Raw genomic sequence first — 20910 nt, 5'->3', positions numbered from 1 at the left:
CCCCCTACCGGCTGGGAGGCTACTGCAAGCTAACCCTGTTTTTATCAGCATTTTAGCATAATTAGTCAATGAAATGTACTTTGTCATGTACCTAGGTCAAGTGTTGTGCAACAAGGAGCGCCCCCTGTTGGCGAGGAGGTGTTTGTTAGCGATAGCTAGATGTATTAGCCACATGTAGTGCAAAGTGAAAGTGCAGGTGTGTGCGTGCGTGTGTAGCACGCAGAGGGTTAACAGTCACGTGGTGTGTGTGGCGGGGGAGAGTGTGTGTGTGTGTGAGAGAGAGAGAGAGGAACAAAGAAATGAGGGAGTACTTAAAGAGCAGGCTTGACAAGCAGTCTTGCAGAGACATGATGAGGACGTGTGCGCTCGTGTGCGTCCTGGCTCTGCTCGCGCCCTCGTGGACGCGCGCGGCCCCCCGCGTGCGCGCTGCCAGCGGCTACAAGGCGACGCCGGTGAGTGTTCGTACCTGATCCTTCCTTCCACAACATTCAACACCACTTCTTCTTCTTCTTCTTCTTCTTCTTCTTCTTCTTCTTCTTCTTCTGTGGACTTTGACGCACCACACGCACGGACTTGTGTGTTGTTGTTGTTGTGTTTACCTCCTTCTTTGTTTGTCCTGCTGCCGCACGCACGCACACAGCGTTGACTTGACAGTAAATAATGAAAGTAGTGGCAGGATCAAGTTAACGAAGGCTTGTCCTGAAAGAATAATTGTTTAAACTCACATGTCACTCGAATTATCTGGCCGGGACGTCACCTTTTTTGCTACCGCTGCGCTATTGCTAGCATGTAAACCTCTCCATATGCACCCAATAAGGTCGTTGCCTGGCTATATCGCGTTTTTTTCCCAAAATTCATGAATGAATAAATGAGCGCTGTTTGGGCTATGTCCTAACCTTAACCCATGCGGCATGTCTGACATGACAGAGTGAAAAAAAGTTATCCTCCCATCCCATGTGGAAGTGGTAAGTTTTTGAGTCCTTAAGTTTAGAAGGAGGCTAACAGATTAGTTTGCTAGCTAGCAGCCATCTCCAGTGCAGTGCATGTAAACAATGGCTACCAGGAGCATAAATGTGACTATGGGTTTGTTGTTTCTACAGGGCTCTAATGATGTTGGAAGCCATATTTACAAAGTCATAAAGAGGTTTTCTATGCTGTAACTACAAAAATATTCCATGTATTAACATTGAATGCTATATCTGGAACCAATTAGGCGCTATAAAGGAGGCAGGGCTGTGCTTGCATATCCAGTACGTATGCTCTCCTGCTCCAGTGAAGTGTGTTTGATGCACTCGTGGTCTACATGCATGCAGTGCTGCTGTGGAAGTGTGTACTAAAGGTGTATGCAGGGTGTGAGCGATGTGTTTGTGTTTGCCAGTGTTGCTGAGTTGTGTTGTCAGCAGGACAGGAAGTAGCAATAAGAGGCCTTCAAGACAACAACATCATAAAAGTCAGAGGTCCCACTACGAGGCGGCGTTTTCCACGCCTAGGCCTTCTTTGTGAGTCCTTGCTCGCCTGCCGTCGTTCCACTTCCCGGGCGTTTACCGGCAAGGACCTGTCGAATACACAAACATGTCCTGTTTACACGTGCACGTAAACACGGTGTGCGCTGCACCGCAAGTACAAGCTCATTTAGACAGATTATGAGTCATAGGAAGATAACTGAAGTTGGCACGCTAGCTTGGGGAATGCAATGGGAGTATCCCTGGCCTGCAGGGGGCAGCGTTCGCACGAGTAGTTTCTAACTACCTGCTACTTGTGCTTTTGCTAGCACTTAGCTGAAGTTGGATTGTAGTAATCAGTACAAGCTTGATAACAATTAGCAACACATTAACACACATTCCACACTGCATTTTCTGCGGCGTTTTCAGCATAAGTGCGCGTTCCCTGGCCGGTGAGAGCGCCGAATCCTAGCCACTAGACCACCAGGGGCACAGCATCATGTGGGACTAGGCAGCTGCCAACATTTAAAAGTGTTAGGAATGGCCATACTTTGTCAAAAAAATTGAAAAGATTCCATTCCAGTAAATAAGCATTTTGCTGTACTTTGCCGACAAACAGAGTGGAAAATATTCCATTCCGGTAGATAAATTGTTGCCATACTTTGCCTAAAAGAGAGTGAAACATATTCCATTCCTAAAAAAGTATTATTCCTACCTATAAAACTCTGGACATGAAGATGAAACAAAAAACATGTCTTAACTTTGCTGTTATATCTTCATAGCTTTATAACTCATTTCACGTTGCCTTTAAACGCCAAATGTTTCCAGAATGTATGCATGTTGGTGAAAAGCAAATTCCCTGACCGGGAATCAAACACGGGCCGTGGCAGTGAGAGCACCAAATCCTAGCCACTAGACCACCAGGGATGTTTTAGTATGGTGTTCTCAGCTGTCACTCTCCAGTGAAAGCTAGCGTGGGACAAGCAGGACTATCACCTGTCAACCGTTAGGAATGGAATATTTTCCACTCTGCTTTCGGCAAAGTACAGCAAGGTGCTTATCTATCGTAGCTGTCGACCATAGAGAAGCACATGGTCCACGCTACGAAAAATATTCCATTCCGGTTGATAAACACATCACTGTACTTTGCCTAAAACAGAGTGGAACATATTCCATTCCTAGCAAAAATAAGGGACATTTTCTGGAAAATAAGGGAAAGGTAACATTGTTGCGTAATATTATGAGGAAAAATGTCATTTTAGCAGCAGAGAGTTGAAATATTAAAGAGGAACGTTAACATGTTTCAAGAATTGTGATATGAGAAACGAGAATAAAGTCAAAATATGGGAATAAAGTCATCATTACCAGAAGGAATATTACAAGAGGAAAGTTCAACTAGTTGGGAAAAACAACAACAGCAGAAATGAGAAAACAGACGTGACTTTATGGATTGATTGTGGTTTTGTCATTTTGAAGCGATGGCTGATTTGTGTGAGATCACGTTGAATAGCTGATCTTTGAGCAGACATTCTTTCCCAGCTGAGAGTGTGTCTGCCTTATCAGGACCACCTTGTTGTGTCTGCCGCGCGTTGACAAAGAGATCCGTGCACAAGCCCGTGCACGCCTCTCAGTCTGCAGCTCTCGCAGCGCGGCTACACACGGTGTCCGCTTTCACACGCTCCGTCCCGCGCGCCATTGGCCGACGCCTCGTGAGAGCGCCGGTGACGTCGCCCGAGCTTACAGCTGCGTGGGCGGGGCTGGAGGTGTTAGGGATTAGCTCAGAAGGTAAGAGCGCTGCTGGCTTTGCTGGGTGGCAGGATGGAGGGACTACCATTGTCCCCATGCAAGTACGTTTCTCAGTACCTTAGTGTAACGGATGCCAGCATGTGAGGCTGTGCAGGTGTACAGGCCCGGCTTTTGGCCGTGTGGTCAGCGCTCTCATCTCCCATTACGAGCGTCCTGTGTTCGAGCCCCGGTGCGGGCGGTGCAAAGCAGGGCAGGTTACATTAGCAAATTACAATGCCAGCATGTGAATGTTGTTTTCTGGGGGCTTCATTCCGGCAGGAACCAAAAGTTGCATTTTCCACCACTCAGCCACAAAAAGGGAAAGTTCCCGGTGAGAGCACCAAATCCTAGACACTAGACCACCAGGGACCTCAGACCAGTATGTATCCCTAAGCCTAACATGAATACACCGACCCTGACCCCAACCCTGACCTCATTCTCCAGACCAGTCTCTTGTTATGTATCAGTTCTTTATAGAAACTTTAGAAACTCAGTCTGTGATTGAATGATCCCAAGTACTAAACACTAATCCTCGCCCCAATGCCCAACCAAACTTTAGGTCTAACCAAACCCCAGCCCTGACTGCGTTCTCCAGTCTGGTACCTTGTCTTGTCATGGAATGCTCACAGGAAATCATTTAATTTCAGTTGTTTATTAGCTTCATGTTGCGTTCGGGTTCGGGTTCGGGTTCGGAACCTTATCCCTAGGCCCCTAGTCCACCGTGTAACGATGTATTTACATTCATTTGTCATCCAGTCACCGTAACCGTCATGTTGGCAGCAGGTAGAGGTTTAGAATGCTGGCATATTACTTGTGGGGGTGTTGCTCCTTCAGCCCCCGGCCACAGTAATTCATCATAAGCAGCAATTTGGGCTGCCATCATGGCCCAAAAGTAAGCTCCCTGACCGGGAATCGAACCCTCACTGTGGCGGTTAGAGCGCCAAATCCTAACCACTAGACCACCAGGGACTGTATGTGCTTGAGCTAGCTGCACCCAGACAGGCAGACAGAGACAGGTCCACTTGGACACCCTCTAGCAACACGTTTCACAAGAACTAAAATAGTCTTGAGGCTCAGGGGAATTAGCTCAAATGGTAGACCGCGTGCTTAGCATGCGAGAGGTAGCGAGATCGATACCCGCATTCTCCATGTAAGCTTTTGATTTTGTTTGTAGAAGAGATGTTGGGACTGGGAACGAGTCTGGAGTTCCGAGGACAGTTTACAATGGAATTCAAACAGGATTAGGGAGAAGCAATTGCAATGCCAGTGCTGAAGAGAGCGATTAGCGGCCAATGAAGGCTAAGCAAAGTCCAATCGATGTCCGAAGAGCAACCCTGTTCCACTTTCGTCTATGAAATCTGTCAGAGAGGTGGCGCTATGGGCGTACTTCCTTATTTTAGTTGTTGGGATGTTAGGCACCAGCCTGTCTCAGCCAGCACTCGGACGGTGATGAACACTGTGGCATATCTACAAACCATGTGTGTGTGTGTGCAGATAGAAATGACAGGGTGCATCTTTTCCAGGTGAAAGATCTTCTGGGCGTGATTAGACAGAGGTCAAATCTTCCAGGCTAGTCTTTAATGACGTGTTTATCTTCATTTGGGATTCAGTGGCAGGAGCGAAACGTGAGGACAATTCCAAGGGCCCACGGGCCCAGAATTCCTGACGGAGCCCCTGTCCAGTGGGTAGCAGCTTGATGACCAGAGCCCAAAACTCTAGCCTACCCATTTTCTTGGCAGGGTTTTAATCCTCAATCCCCACCCCCAACTGCTACTCACTGGCATCAAGGCCCAAAAGCTCTTTCCACGACCTGGACTCGGGCCACAGGGGCGTGAGTGCCGAAACCTAGACAAAGAGGACCAAAAAAAAGAGAGAATAATCACAGGGGAATTAGCTCGTTAGGTAGAGCGCTTGTTTAGCATGCGAGAGATAGTGACTATGAAAATTGTTTTGTATTGTTCGGCCCTATGATAGGGACAGCTGCAGGTGGGTATGGCATCTTGGAGACGTCACACACGTTCTTGTAAATGAGACGTTGTCCTGACAGCCAGACAGACCACAGCAGCTGGCAGAGCCCACCGGGGAATTAGCTCACATGGTAGAGTGCTTGCTTAGCAAGCGAGAGGTAGAGGGATCGATGCCTGCATTCTCCAGCACATTGCCTTTTTTTCCAAGCTGAGTCAAATCAAACTTTATTTCTATCGTGTAAAATCCAAACAACTTGTGCTAACCGTTTGCCTGCAGACCTCATGGCCTGCCTGGGGACGTCCACACTTGGGACGACAAGGATGGAAGTCAAACCCACACATGCAGATCACGATTGCAGCCACCTTGGTCACCTCATCTCCAATGCACACCTGAGACACCCCAATAGTACACCTTAGCCTTCACTCTCCTCAACATTGGTTTGTAGAAAAAGATATCAGTTGTTTCTGTGACTTCTAGCCCATTTATCCTGATACTAGCCCTAACCTCATGCCTAGGCCTACCATCAATCCTAGCCCTAACCTCATCCCTAGGCCTACCATCAATCCTAGCCCTAACCTCATGCCTAGGCCTACCATCAATCCTAGCCCTAACCTCATCCCTAGGCCTACCATCAATCCTAGCCCTAACCTCATCCCTAGGCCTACCATCAATCCTAGCCCTAAACTCATCCCTAGGCCTAACATCAATCCTAGCCCTAACCTCATCCCTAGGCCTAACATCAATCCTAGCCCTAACCTCATCCCTAGGCCTACCATCCATCCTAGCCCTAACCTCATCCCTAGGCCTACCATCCATCCTAGCCATAACCTCATCCCTAGGCCTAACATCAACTCTAGCCCTAACCTCATCCCTAGGCCTACCATCAATCCTAGCCCTAACCTCATCCCTAGGCCTACCATCAATCCTAGCCCTAACCTCATCCCTAGGCCTACCATCAATCCTAGCCCTAACCTCATGCCTAGGCCTACCATCAATCCTAGCCCTAACCTCATCCCTAGGCCTACCATCAATCCTAGCCCTAAACTCATTCCTAGGCCTAACATCAATCCTAGCCCTAACCTCATCCCTAGGCCTACCATCAATCCTAGCCCTAAACTCATTCCTAGGCCTAACATCAATCCTAGCCCTAACCTCATGCCTAGGCCTACCATCAATCCTAGCCCTAAACTCATCCCTAGGCCTAACATCAATCCTAGCCCTAACCTCATCCCTAGGCCTACCATCCATCCTAGCCCTAACCTCATCCCTAGGCCTAACATCAACTCTAGCCCTAACCTCATCCCTAGGCCTACCATCAATCCTAGCCCTAACCTCATCCCTAGGCCTACCATCAATCCTAGCCCTAACCTCATGCCTAGGCCTACCATCAATCCTAGCCCTAACCTCATCCCTAGGCCTAACATCAATCCTAGCCCTAACCTCATCCCTAGGCCTACCATCCATCCTAGCCCTAACCTCATCCCTAGGCCTAACATCAATCCTAGCCCTAACCTCATCCCTAGGCCTACCATCAATCCTAGCCCTAACCTCATGCCTAGGCCTAACATCTATCCTAGCCCTAACCTCATGTCTAGCCCTAACCTCATGTCTAGGCCTAACCACAAATGCAACCTTACGTCTAACCCTAATCCTAACCCCAACCCCAACCATAGGTCAACGCAATACAAATCCTAACCACAACTCTAACACGAATAATAATTGTACCCCTAACCATAGCCCAAACCCTAACCCTAACCCCAACTGCAACCTTAGGTCAACCCCAACCCTAACACAAATCATAATCCCACCCCTAACCAAAGCCCAAACCCTAACCCTGGTCCCCACCCCAAGATGACACGAGAAGGTCAGACACAGATTACAGCACTAAGTGCACTACAGCACTAAGTGCACTAAGTGAATGGACTGACTGGTTGAAGGCGTTCCAGTGCCGACTGGCTCCTCTCCACATGGTTGGTGTCAGACGGCGCTCTCGGATGTCGTCGCTACTTGTGATGCGTAGCTCGCATGTCACACCATGACAAAGCGCCACGGCCGTCTCGCTGCTCTCTCAGCAGGAAGTGATGCACTAATTGTCTGCGGGCTGAGAAAACGTAAAACTATGTTAGCGTCTTTGTTAAGCTTCCTAGCTGGCGTTGACGTCTCAGTCAGTCCTTCTTCACGTCCTGAAGCTTTCAGGACAATGTATGTCACTGCTAACGATTAGCTAGCAGTGATGTGACTGCTTGTGTTCAACTTTGACCTCAGGGGTGACACGTGTCAGGAATGAAGCAGCTTTGAGGTCGGGGGGGGGTCACACAGTCCATCAGATGCGGTCAGGTGCTTCGTTAGCCGAAGTTTTACGGCCCCGAAAGCCGACACCTGGTCTCGCTAGCGGACAGGGAGCGCACGGAGGTCGCCTGGTGGCCCACACCGGTCCCGGTGTTGCAGATGTCAAAGACGTTAATGAAGTGTTTTCTTTTGTGTGGCTGGCCGGCGGCCGTCTCGGCTGCGGAGGCGGTGTTCAGGTGCCGAGAGCAGAACGTCAACGCTAACAAGCTGATGCATTGCGGGGAGGAAATTGGACTTTTAGAAGTGGGGCGGCCATCTGGACCTGATTTGTGGACATTAATTCTTCGTCTTTGGGGCCCCTCCAGCCGCCGCCAGCCCCCCTCCCCCCCCAAAAAAAAACACCCGGGGGGGGCTTTGGTTTCTTTTTTGTTAGTGCATTACCTCACTAGCAGCGTCTACTGTCTTTTGTGGGACTTTTTGTGTGCACACGGTTTGGACATGATTGACAGGGGACGACAGGTCATTTGTTGTGTTTGTCTGAACGTCTCATCGGGTTTCAGACCCCCTAAGTCTGGTTCCACCTGGGTTGGCTTAGTATTCTTTGAGTGGGAAGTTCACCGTGATGCTCGCTAATGCAGCAAGCTTAACCCAAACCCAAACCCTACAACCCGTCCCTCAGGGTTCCAGCAGCAGGTCCACACGGAACCGGCACCGGCACCGGTTTTTCACTAACAACGGCTTATGTCCCTGTAGGTCCATGTTGACAGGTTCCCCGACGCAAAGAAGAGATCCAAACTCCCTCACGTCCACGACAAGACGGTCAAGGATGCGTCCAACCACACGTCCAACCCGTGGAGGCGTCCTCGCTGTGGCGTTCCCGACTATCTTTATCCGGGACGACACCGCCAGAGACGCTTTGTCCTCTACGGAGGAAGGCTGGACAAGACGGACCTCACCTACAGGTAGTGTTTGCTCGCGTCTAACTGATCAACCTCCCTCCCTGCTGGTTCCGCTGTCTGTGGTTGGGGGGGGGGGGGGGGGGGGTGCTCACAGACTGATGGGGTCCTGCTGGGTCGAGCCCGTGAAGCTTTGACCCGCTCATGTGGTCCGACGAGACCGGCGTCGCCCCCCTTCCTGCAAAAATGCAGACGCTAATACGTTAGCTTTTTTTTCAGGCCGCATTGTTTGGAGCTCAGCAAGTTCTGGCACGACCCGGGAAATCCCGTCGGGTCGACGGCCGGGGGTCTCCTCTTCAAAGCGCTCAATCGCTTTAGGAAAGAATTCACGTCTAATGCAGAGCCGCAGCAGAACCAGGCGGGTTCTTGAAAGGAGTCATCAACTCATCCAGTGATGTCGGGTCGTCTTCGGCAAACTAGTTCCTGTTTTCACTCGCAAAGCCTTTCTTCTTTCTTCCTGGTCGGCAGCCGAGCGTGTGCGAACGTGCGCACCTGGCCACGTGCACACACAAACACCGCTCAAGGATTTTGGCGCACGTGATCGCACACCTCAGCTTCCCGTCCGCCAACGTACGACGTGACTGTAAAAGACAAGTACAAACCACACTTGGACGAAAAAGGACTTTTTCCGCATTTTTCTCCAAATATTCAGAGTTTTTCTCATTAAAATGTGTTTTTCTTCCGAGTAAAAATGATTTTGATTCGTCATTGCAGGTTCTTCACTTTCCAGGTGAGCTCTGTGGAAGCAAACATTAAAACAATAAAATCCCTTTTCATGAAAAGCCTTCGTGATGCAAACGTTGGGACGTCCTTCAAGTCACTTTGCTGCTTCGTTCCAAAAAATAGATACATCCAAAAGAACGTGAAAATAGACTTTATTCTGAAAAAATGTTTTTTTCTTGTAATATTCAGACTTTTTCTGATTCAAATTTGATTTTTTTTTCTTAGAAAACGATGCTTGTTTTTCGTTCAAGGGTGATTTTTGTCACCGTGTCAACTTTTCATTTTGGAGATGAGATGAAATCCAAACAACCAAATTGTCATCCACGTCTCGTTGCAGTCGTTTTTGAAGGAACATTTGGACGTACGTGTGTTTCATATTGTTACAATTTTTATCTTATAAAATTGCAACGTTTTTCTCTAAACATTTTGACTTCATTCTCGTAAAATTGCAGCTATTTTTTCCATTTTTTTCTAAATTTTCCAACTATTTCAACTTTCTTTGTGTAAATGTTCTTATGGTTCTTATATTTGGACGTTATTCCCACAATATCAGAACTTTGCCCCACGTAATGTTCCTAAAATGGCAACTTTGTGATGTTTTTTTCTGGTTTCTGATCATTTTATGACTTTTATGAAAAATAAACTATTTTTTCTTGAACATTCCAAAAATGACACGATTCTTCCTCAGAAAATGAGGAGTTTATTCTGGTCAAATTGCGACTTGTTGTGTTTTTCCAGTGAAATGCTATTTTTAGAATGTGCCGTGCAGCCCAAACGGCCCCCGGACCGCACGTTGGACACCCCCGTTCTAAGTTTTGCACTAAAAGTGGGACATTGCTAGGCAGCTAAAAAAGAAAGGGGTGTGGTCCCACGCAGGATCGTGCGTTTCCCGTGGCAGATGGGCGAGGAGAAGGTGCGTCGGGTGTTCCGGGAAGCCCTGAAGATCTGGAGCGACGTGACGCCGCTCACCTTCACCGAGATCCGCGACGGCAAGGCCGACATCCGCATCGACTTCACCAGGTGGGGACCCGGTTAGTGTCGGGGGGGTGGAGCTTCCATTGGTGCGTTTGTGTGATGCGCCTGCAGGTACTGGCACGGAGACAGCCTCCCCTTCGACGGCCCGGGCGGGATCCTCGCTCACGCCTTCTTCCCCAAAACGCACCGCCAAGGCGACATGCACTTCGACTACGACGAGTCGTGGACGCTCGGCAACCACATGGGTGAGACAAAGTCCGCACCAAGCCGGGACTCTTTGTGAGGTGTTCCACCTTCTTCCCTCCCCGGCGTCGCAGGCACCGACCTCCTCCAGGTGGCAGCTCACGAGTTTGGACACGTGCTGGGCCTCCTGCACTCCGACGAGCCGGGGGCCGTCATGTCCGCCTACTACTCCTTCTCCTACCCGCTTGCGCTGAGCGACGACGACAAGCGAGGCATCCAGTACCTCTATGGCGCCCGTCCCGGGGCCCCGCCGACGCCGCCTCTGCCACCGACGGACCCCGAGACCAACGAGATAGTCCCTCATGTGAGCAGAAGGCATCCTGGCGCGCTCTCCCGCGTCCCCTTCAACCTCTCCCGTGTCTTCCCGCCAGCCCGACGTCTGCCAGACGGACTTTGACGCAGCGTCCATGATCCGGGGGGAGCTGTTCTTCTTCAAGTCGGGCTACGTGTGGCGGATCCGGGACGGGCATCTGGAGAAGGGCTATCCCGCGCTGGCGTCCCGCCACTGGAGGGGGATTCCGGACAACATCGACGCCGCCTTTGAAGACAAGGCGGGGAATATTTGGTTCTTCCGAGGTGACCTGTCACACGACCTCATGTGCCGATGGGGGCGGTGCCTTTGATGATGTCTGGCTGTTGTCTTCAGGTGAGAGCTACTGGGTGTTTGACGCCGAGATGCAGGTGCGGGGGCCTGAGCCCATCCGGGGTCTGGGTCTGTCGGTGCCGGGCGTCCGGGCGGCGCTGCGCTGGGGTCACGACCCCAACTACTACACCTACCTGTTCCGCTCGGGAAGCTACTGGCGCTTCAGCCCCCGCCACAGCCGCCTGGACTCGCCGTACCCGCGCAGCATGACCGACTGGAGTGGCATTCCCGCCGACGTGGACGCCACCTTCAGGGATGCTTACGGTAAGCTCCTCCCCCTATGCTAGTGTGCCCCCTAGTGGCTGCTATTTATTCATCGGTTTTTGTTTTTTTTTTAAATTTAGTTTTTTATATTTAAAAATGAAAAAAAAAGCTAAACCAAAAATGGAAAAATCAGCAGTTATTTAATGAGAATAGAGTGAAAAGATTCAAGTTGTATTCTAACGGGAAAAAGTCAAATATCAGAAGGAAAAAGAACATTATTGTAGTAGCATCAAGTTGGAATATCCAAGATAAAAATATAAAATATTCAAGAAAAAAATACTTATTATAAACAAACAAGCAAAAAAAAAAAAGTAGTTTTAATTTATGGAAAATTAGATTGAGGAAAAACTTATTGGAATGAAGCCCAAATATGACAGAAATCAATTGTAAATATTACAGGAATAAAGTCATAATACTACGAAAAGACAATTTACAAAAAAAGCTGAAATATTACAACATTTAATTAATTCACGGTTTATTTTTTTTTTTAGATTTGGAAATGTTAAAAAACAATAGAAAAAAATGTAAAAATCCACCTCAATTTTACCAGAATAAACTCCTAACATTCTGAGGAAGAAAAATGTCATTTTTGTAGCACACAGTTGGAATATTCAAGAAAAAATAGCTTCTTTTTTTAAGTCAGAATATTATGAGAACCAAACAAAAACAAAAGTTGTCATTTTAGGAACATTTGTTTGGGTAAAAGTTCTAATGTTGTGGGAATAAAGTCCAAATATGACCAGAAGAACACTGACAAGAAGAAAGTTGAAATAGTTGGAAAATTACAAACAAAAATGGAAAAAATAGCTGCAATTTTACAAGAATAAAGTCAAAATATTTAAAGAAAAACGTTGTGTTGTAACGAGAAAAAAATGAGCAATTTTATCAGAATACAATTGTAGTATTATCAGGAAAAATAATGTTGGAATATTAAAGAAAAAAAAACATTTTTAAGTATTCTTCTAACAACAAAAAAAGCTTGAATTTTATGAGAATAAACCGGTAATACGCTGAGAAAAAATGTCATTTTAGTAGAATACAGTGGAAATTTTCAAGAAAAATGTTATTAAAAAAAAAATGAGGTTGGGGGAAAAAGTGACAATATTACGAGAAGAAAACTTACAACAGTTGGACATATTTGAAGAACTGCAAACATGAGCGGTAACTTTACAAGAATAAAGTCAAAATATTAAGAGGAAAAAGTCACATTCTAACAAGAAAAAAAGTTCCAATTGTCTGAGACGAGTAAAGATTATGTCAATTTAGTAGCATAGGGCTGAAATAGTCAAGAAAAAATTAGGCTGTGGGAAAAAGTTATACTAGGAGAATAAAGTCATAATTTACAAGATGAAAGCTGACATATTTAGAAAAATAAAAAAAAACAAACAAACCCCAAACCCAGCAAAAATAGGAAACAAGAAGTGAAATTGACACCAAGTCTGATTTTTCATGTCTGTGACAAAGACAAAGTATTTTTTTCTTGCCAAATATATGTTTGCATCCTGTGATTTGTTCCCATGTGGCTTTTGGTGTGAGAAGGTGTTTGCTAACAGGAAGTTTCCTGCTGTGTGTTCCAGGCTACGCCCACTTCATCCGAGGACGCCAGTACTGGAAGTTTGACCCGGTGGGCATGAACTCCCTGGAAGGCTACCCCCGCTACGTGGGCGTGGACTTTTTCGGGTGTGGAAACATGTGAGCGGAACCTGGGACCTTCTTGGTCTCCCCTCCTCAGGAAAGCGTTCTGCTGGGAAACTTGTTTGGACTTTTGTTCGGGACTCGTCCGCCCATCCTCGGGTGCTTTGTGGAGTGGGGCCTCCGGCGAGGCGCCGAGTGGAAATGCTGTGAAGACGCTTCTCGGTGCCACCTAGAGGCGGACGCGGTCGGTGAGGTTCGCGTGAGGATCAGCGCGATGCCTTCAGGGACTCCCTCCGTAAAAACGACGGACTCGCCAGTGCGGGTCACTGACGAGTCGCTCCATTTGTCACCGCGTCACACGTTCATGTCGTCAGTTAACCACTTCAATAATAAGAATGATTATATTGACATGGTATTTATACACTTGTACATAAATCATTGTTTTTCATACTATTTCTTACTCCAATGTAACCACTCACATAATTGTTTGTTCTCAATAAACTTGGATCCTCGATCAAATATATTTGGGGGGTTTTTTCCCACCAAAACACAGAAAAAAAACAATGAGAAACAGGAAGTTGTGCCAAGACAAAACATTGAAAGCAGCACATACTGTAGCCTACTAACTCATTCCCACCACGTAGGTACTAGCATCAACACTGCTTCACTTCTTTTTACACTTAACGTATTTCCCTCAGACATCACTCTACAAACAGCGACACTCAAAAAATATCATTTAAAAATTAAAAAAAAAAAACCCCAGCATAAATGGAAAACAACGGTCATTTTACAAGGATTAAAATCGTCTAAATATTAAAAAGGAAAAACTCTGACTCTGTTGTAATTTTATAAGAATAATGCTGTAATATGATGAGGACAAATAACATTTTAGTGGCATAAAGTTGAAATATTTCAGAAAAAACACATTTTTAAAAAGTCATAATATTATAAGAAGCAAACAAAACAAAGTTACATTATTTTGGGAAAATTAAGTTGGGCAAAACGTCATAATGTGGGAATAAAGTGAAAATATTATCGAAATAAATTCAAAATATTATGGGAATAAAGTCATAATATTAAAAGAAGAACATTTACAAGAAACTTGAAATATTGGGACATTTATTGATACATTTTTTTGGGAAATTTTAAAACAATAGAAAAAAAATTGCAGTAAATTAAACTGGTAATATTATGAAGAAAAATAATGTCATTTTAGTAGCAGAGTTGAAATATTCAAGAAAAAAAGTTTTAAAACCCCCCAATTAGGTTGGGGAGGAGGTTATAATATTATGGGAATAAAGTCAAAATATTACAAGAATAAAATTTACTAAAAAGTCAAAATATTTGGAAATGTATTTATTTTTATAATTGGAATAACAAAAAAGAAAAAATCTGCGGTAATCTTACTAGAATACAGTCAAACTATGAAGAGAAAAAACTCCTATGCTAATGAGAAAAAGTTTTTTGAGGTTTTATGAGAAATGTTATGAGAATAAACTGGTAATATTATGAAAAAAAATGTCATTTGAGTAGCATAAGGTTGAGGGAGGTTGGGGAAAAGCTTCTAATATTATGGGAATAAAGTCCAAACATTACAACAACAAAGCAAGGATAAAGTCAAACTCTTAAGAGATAAAAAGTTGCAATCTAACAAGGAAAAGTTGTAATGTCATGAGAATAATGTCATATTATCAGGAAAAATAACGCATTTTGGCGTCAGAAACTTGAAATCATTTTTAAAAAGTTGTAATATGCTTTTATTTTATTTTTTTAAATGCGTCCATTAAAAACCCCGCCCCCACCGTGTGTGTCCTTAAACGCTCAAACAGGAAGTGTGGCCAGCATTCCACGTTGGTGTGTTTGTTGCGTGTTAGCATGCGACACAGCCGGCAGGTTGAAGCCCAAGAGGCTTTTACTGTGAAGGAACACCAAGATAGATCCCGTGCGGCCAACGTGCGATGGTGGTCATCTTCACGCTCGGGATGGACGGGCGCCGCTGACAAATCCCGACAACTGCGCTGCTTCCTCCTTTGCATTGCAATTCTTCCACAAAAGGCACCAAGATAACCTTCTTTTCATTTTATTTTCCTAGCAATCATTGAAATGTACAAAAAGACGTCAAGCAGCACGTAACGACAGATTACCTCGGACGTCTGCTCTGGCTTGTGTTCGAGTCCGTGTGCAGCCAGGAGACGCCAAGCAAACGTGAGCACAGAAAGGACAAAAATAAAACAATCAACATAAAAAAAAAAAAGAAGTACCGGTCGTGGCAGCCACGTTGGTCCAGTAAGGTGGAGGTTTGGGGGGGGGGCGTAGATGGCGCTGATGACGACGACAACACTTCTACCAGGCTGGCGCCGTGTTGGCGAGTCTCCTCATTCGCCTGCGGATCAAACAGTAGTTACTCTCACAAAAACACAAATAAAAAGAAGTCACCTGTTCAACTCAAAGCAGGTCTTTAAAAGACACTTTTTCAAATGATTTCTATTCCATTTCATCCTTTTTTGTATTACGTATGTTTGTATTTGTTATAATAATAATGAAATTAAAAAACTCAAAGCACGTCTATAAAATTATTTTATTGTACTATTTTATTCATTTTTTTAAAACAATTTATTTCTTAATTTTAAAAATTATTATTTGAATATATTTTAAAAATTAAAGAAAAAACTCAAGGTAGGTCTTTTTCAAATTTATTTTATCGTTGTACTCTAATTTTTATGTATATTTTAAAATATTTACTTTGTTATTATGTATTATATTCATATTATATTATAAAACATTTTTAAAAACTCAAAATAGGTCTTTGCAAAAAATTATTATTATTTTATTATTTTTCAATGTTTTTATTATTTTCAAAAAGTAAAGTAAATAATATAATACAAAGTAAATGTTCAATAATAAAAGAAACCATAGCAGGTCTAGTAAAAAAAAGATTAATTATTTTATTCTTTTTTTTTTTTTTTTAGAATTTATTTCTTAATTTTCAAAATTATTATATAAAATGTATTTTAAAAATTAAAGAAAAAAACTCAAGGTAGATCTTTTAAAAATGTATTGTATTGTTTTATTCTTATTTATATATATTGTAAAATATGTATTTGATTTATTATTATCTATATCAAATAAAACTCAAAGTAGGTCTGTTTTCAAAAAGTTTATTTTTTTATATTTATTGAAATTATTTTTAAATTTTGAACTTTTAAATATAAAATGCATTTTAAATAATAATAAAAAACAAAAAAAAACAAAAGCAGGTTAGTAAAAAATATTTATTTTATTCACTGTTAAAAAATAATTTATTTCTTAATTTTTAAAATGATATAAAATGTATTTTTAAAATCAAAGAAAAAGTCGGTCTTTTTTTGCCTTTATTCGATTGTTTTAATACTAATTTGAAATGATTTCTTTTCTTCTTCATCATGATGTATTTATTTATTCAAAGTAGGTCTTTTAAATACATTTTTGATTGTAAATATTTTTAAATGATTTATTTCTCTCTATTTTTTTTATTTTGAAATCTATTTTTGCTAATTGTGAAAAACCCCCCAAGCAGGTCTAGAATGGAACCAATAAAAATCCTTGATTTGTGTGAGTCGGCAGGATGGAAAAGGATGCTGATGATGATGAGTAGAAGCAAAGCTAAGACCGAGTGAGTCCAAGCAGACACGAGGTCACGTTTAAAAGGAAGGAAGACATCATGTGATCATCAAAACAGCGCTGTCGCCGTGACGACACCCACCTGGTGTTCCTGTCCTGGTCTCTGATCTTCTTCTCCATCTCGGCGTCTGTCAGCGTCTCCAGCAGGGGGCACCACTGGTCGGCGTCGCCCGTGTTCCTGATGGCGATTTCCACTGTGGGAAGGGGGTTCTCGCTGCACGGGATGGGTGCAAAGTTCAGCGGGGAGCTGGCAGGCAAGGAGCGCGGGCGCGGGAGGGGCGCACGTACCTGAAGGCGTAGGTCCTCTGGTGCCAGCTGAGCTGACCGCGGATGCTGTAGGCGATGGTGGTGACGAACTCGCCCCCCAGGCCCAGCTCGGAGCACAACTTCAAGGCAAACTTCTCGGGGGAGTTTTCCCTTTCGGACATGTCCCACTCAAACTGGTCCACCAGTGAGATGTTGCCCACGTGGATGTTGAGCTGCAAGGAGGGGTTTGTGCTTTTAGAAAAGCTCCACGCGTGGTGGGCGTGGGGCGTGCGTCACCTTGATGATGACCCTCTGGTCCGTCTGCTCGTCCAGGATGCTGTCCGTGGGGTACGACTCGATCTGCTGGCGGATGGCGGAGGCGATGGCAGGCACGAAGGCCAGAGGGTTGAGGTCCAGGTCGTCGCACAAGATCTCGGCAAACATCTCGGGCGTCATCAGCTTCTCTGGAAGCGTTGGTACAAGCGTTAGCGTTCATTTGGTGGCGCCGCCCGTAGGCCCTCGCTTACAAATCAACTCATTATAACGGGACCCCCTCTCCATGGAGCTTGTCTTGTCTCCAACTCCGTCCACTAGATGGCACCGCCACTCTGTATGCAACGACGCTACTTTGCCACCTTCACATTTAGCACGTATGCCAACCAGTAAGCCCGTTATTCAGATGCACATTTTCACTGACTTTTCTACTTTCTTCTAAAATAATCTTGACTCCATTTTCTTCTTGTGATATTACAACTTTATTCCCATAATATTACCACTGTACTCCCATAATATTACCACTGTACTCCCATAATATTACCACTGTACTCCCATAATATTACTACTGTACTCCCATAATATTACTACTGTACTCCCATAATATTACCACTGTACTCCCATTATATTACTACTGTACTCCCATTATATTACTACTGTACTCCCATAATATTACAACTGTACTCCCATAATATTACCACTGTACTCCCATAATATTACTATTGTACTCCCATAATATTACTACTGTACTCCCATATTACCACTGTACTCCCATAATATTACCACTGTACTCCCATAATATTACAACTGTACTCCCATAATATTACCACTGTACTCCCATAATATTACTATTGTACTCCCATAATATTACTACTGTACTCCCATAATATTACCACTGTACTCCCATAATTTTACCACTGTACTCCCATAATATTACAACTGTACTCCCATAATATTATAACTGTATTCCCATATTATTAAAACTTTTTCCCTAACCTGATTTTCCAAAAATGCCAACTTTGTTGTTTTCCATAATATCACCACTAATAAAAAAACATACTTTTTTTCTTGACTATTTCAACTTTATGCTATTAAAATGACATTACTTTTCCTCATAATATTACCAGTATATTCTTGTAAAATCGCCACTTTTTCTCTTCATATTTGGACTTTATTCTCAGATTATTAACACTTTCCCCCCCCAAAGTTTCTGCTATTTTTTTCCTTATTTATTTTATTTCCAACTATTTTTGTCACTTTTCTTCTCATAATTTGGACTTGATTCCCATAACTTTAGAACTTTTTCCGTAACCTAATTTACTACATTTACTACAGTGCTACATTATTTACTGTTTTCCATAATATTACGACTTAAAGAGAACTTTATTCCTTGAACATTTCAACTGTGTGCTGCTAAAACTACATTATTTTTCCTCCTAATATGACGCATTTATTCTTGCCAAATTGCGACTTCTTTCCTCGTTAGAATACGACTTCTCTTACCATTTGGACTTTATTCTCATAGTAGGACATCTTTTTCTTCCGTTTGTGCTTCTTTTTCCATATTTATTTTCCAACTAATTCAACTTTCTTGTTGTCAATTTTCTTCTCATAATATTTGGAATTTATTTCCATATTACAACTTTTTCTCCCCAATCTAATTGACCAAAAATGACAACTTTAGTTGCTTTTGTTTCTCATATATATTACAACTTTTTTTTATTATGTTTTTTTCTTGAATATTTCAACTCTTTTCTCCTAAAATGGGATTATTTTCCTCACAGTATTACCACTTTATTCTCCGAAAATGGTGACTTTTTCTCATTACAATCCAACTTTTGTCTCTTCATATTTTAACTTCATTCTCTTATTTTTTCCCCCATTTTCTGCAATTTTGCAACTATTTCAACTTTCTTCGTGTCAATTTTCTTCTCATAATTAGGACTTTATTCCCATAACATTATAACATTTTCTGTAACCTAATTTACCAAAACTTCCAACTTGATTTGCTGTTTTGGTTGTTTTCCATAATATTGCAACTTAAATATCTTTCTTTCTTGAATATTTCAACTCTATGATACTAAAATGCCATTATGTTTCCTCATATTACATCGTTAGTCTCATAAAATTACAAAAAAGTGAATTTTTTTCTCTTAATATTTTCGCTTTTTTCTTGTAAAATTGCTGATTTTTTGTTCATATTTTCTGTCCCCCCCCCCTTAGTTTTCTTGTTAAATTATATCTTTAAGGCGCCCTCTGCTGTAGATAGTCTTTTTCCAGTTTAGCCACTTTGTCGCTATGTTCTGCAAATGTTCAGACCTCTCTAGTTTCTCTTTTTCAAAACATAACATTTCGCGTTTCCCAAAGAACGACAGACGCACAGCACGGCAAATGATGCAAATCAGACAGTGACGTCATCAAGGTTCCCTGCCACACATAGATAGCAGTCCTGTGGGAAAGGCAGCGTACCGTTCATGTTCCAGGTGAAAGCATCTCTCAGCTTCTGTCCCTCGATCTCCATGTCCAGACGGATAGGGACCAGGACTTCGGACTGAGTGGCGTTTTCATGGATGACGGCCGGGTCGTGATCGTCAAAACTGGGCCAAAAAAAAAAAAAAAGAGACAGAAAAGCGTCAAGAGACGGTGGCAGATCCCTCAAGTCTCCCCCACCACTGACCACAGCGGGAACGTCCTCTTCTTGTCACGGCCCAGGCGGCTGCGGTTGATGGTGGTGGAGCACGGCACGGCGTCCAGGTGGTGGGAGCTGTTGGGAAGCGTGGGAACCCACTGGCTGTTCCTCTTGGCCTTCTGTTCCCTGCAAACACAACCACACATCGCTTTTCACTGCACGTCCAACGCCCCCTCCCACAAAAGAGACAACAGGTTACCTGAGGTAGGCGGGAGGCTCGGTGCTAATGGACACAGCTTTGTACTTCTCGTCGTTGCCTTCAAGGATCTCCTCCACCTCCAAGGCTTTGAGCAGAGTGACGCTGGTGGCCAGCTGAGTGTAGCCGTGGTCTGAAGAGGAGCATCGACAACAGCGACAGTCCACAAGTTGCCCACATCGGCGTACTCACCGTGTGAAGACTCCACGATCTTCTTCCGCTCTTCGACTGACGCCAGCTTCCTCCATAAGGACGGATATCTTTTATACAGAGAGCCCCTGAACATACGCAGGTAGTTGCCCACCTAAAACACACATACAGGAACAGCTTGTTTTCATTTTCATATACTATCACAAATAAGCAGCCATGAAGTGATTTTTGCTGTTTTTGTTTCTCCTTATTACTACATGCATCTAAAAGAGCGTCCTCCGTTCATATTAGCTCTGCAGCCATAACATTAGGATGCTAAAACATTCATAGCTCGCTCAAAAAATATAGGTCACAAATGTTGTTAATAAGAATGTATCGGTGACTTTAACGCCTAAAGCTATTGGCAATATCTTCCAAATAGACGACCGAGTGTTTATGCCCTCACTTTCCCGGAGCAACGTTAGCATGCTAGCTAACCTCCGGCCAAAAAAAAAAGCCGACAATCGGAATCAAAATGATTTCTTCACTAAGAGCAAATGTAAATGGTAAACACGCCAAAACTAAAATACACCAACCTCGGATCCGATCATATAAAAATCCCCATCCTCCTCAAGTTGGAATTTGACAGGTTTTTGGCCAAAAGTCTTACTCAGCGCCATACTGGAATCAAATAACAAAAGCTGCGTGACAGCGCATGCGCTCACCAAATGGACGTCACGTCGCTCTGTGATGACGCCAATGCGCACCCCCTTGTACCACCCACTGATCTGTAT

The 20910-nt window shown here is 43.8% G+C and overlaps 2 protein-coding genes across 3 annotated transcripts; one reads left to right on the top strand and one right to left on the bottom strand.

Annotated features, from left to right (window-relative positions):
- Positions 1–125: 125 nt before the first annotated feature.
- On the top strand, positions 126–15481 carry mmp11a (matrix metallopeptidase 11a). Of its 2 annotated transcripts, XM_054772402.1 has the most exons (8): positions 126–452; positions 8238–8446; positions 10040–10183; positions 10250–10383; positions 10456–10685; positions 10753–10957; positions 11028–11288; positions 12866–15481. In XM_054772402.1, exons 1-8 carry the CDS (start codon positions 300–302, stop codon positions 12982–12984), a joined length of 1455 nt encoding a protein of 484 aa, XP_054628377.1. In that variant the 5' UTR covers positions 126–299; the 3' UTR covers positions 12985–15481. The 2 variants fall into 2 exon arrangements, 1 of the variants encoding a protein (XP_054628377.1); XR_008569939.1 differs by lacking the exons at positions 126–452; positions 10250–10383; positions 10456–10685; ... (1 more) ...; positions 11028–11288; positions 12866–15481 and having other exon boundaries at positions 465–8446; positions 8660–10049.
- smarcb1a (SWI/SNF related, matrix associated, actin dependent regulator of chromatin, subfamily b, member 1a) lies at positions 11891–20849 on the bottom strand. The gene is made up of 9 exons (XM_054772409.1): positions 20713–20849; positions 20180–20291; positions 19991–20120; positions 19780–19917; positions 19572–19699; positions 17127–17293; positions 16872–17062; positions 16666–16797; positions 11891–15306 (listed from the first exon to the last, which is right to left on the bottom strand). The coding sequence occupies exons 1-9, from the start codon at positions 20794–20796 to the stop codon at positions 15267–15269; spliced, it is 1122 nt and encodes a 373-aa protein (XP_054628384.1). The 5' UTR covers positions 20797–20849; the 3' UTR covers positions 11891–15266.
- Between the last annotated feature and the right edge of the window lie 61 nt (positions 20850–20910).

Source organism: Dunckerocampus dactyliophorus, chromosome 4 (genome assembly GCF_027744805.1).
Source record: "Dunckerocampus dactyliophorus isolate RoL2022-P2 chromosome 4, RoL_Ddac_1.1, whole genome shotgun sequence".
Lineage (NCBI taxonomy): Eukaryota > Metazoa > Chordata > Actinopteri > Syngnathiformes > Syngnathidae > Dunckerocampus > Dunckerocampus dactyliophorus.
Note: the sequence above shows the minus strand (reverse complement) of the source record. Positions and strands in the feature narration are given on the sequence as shown.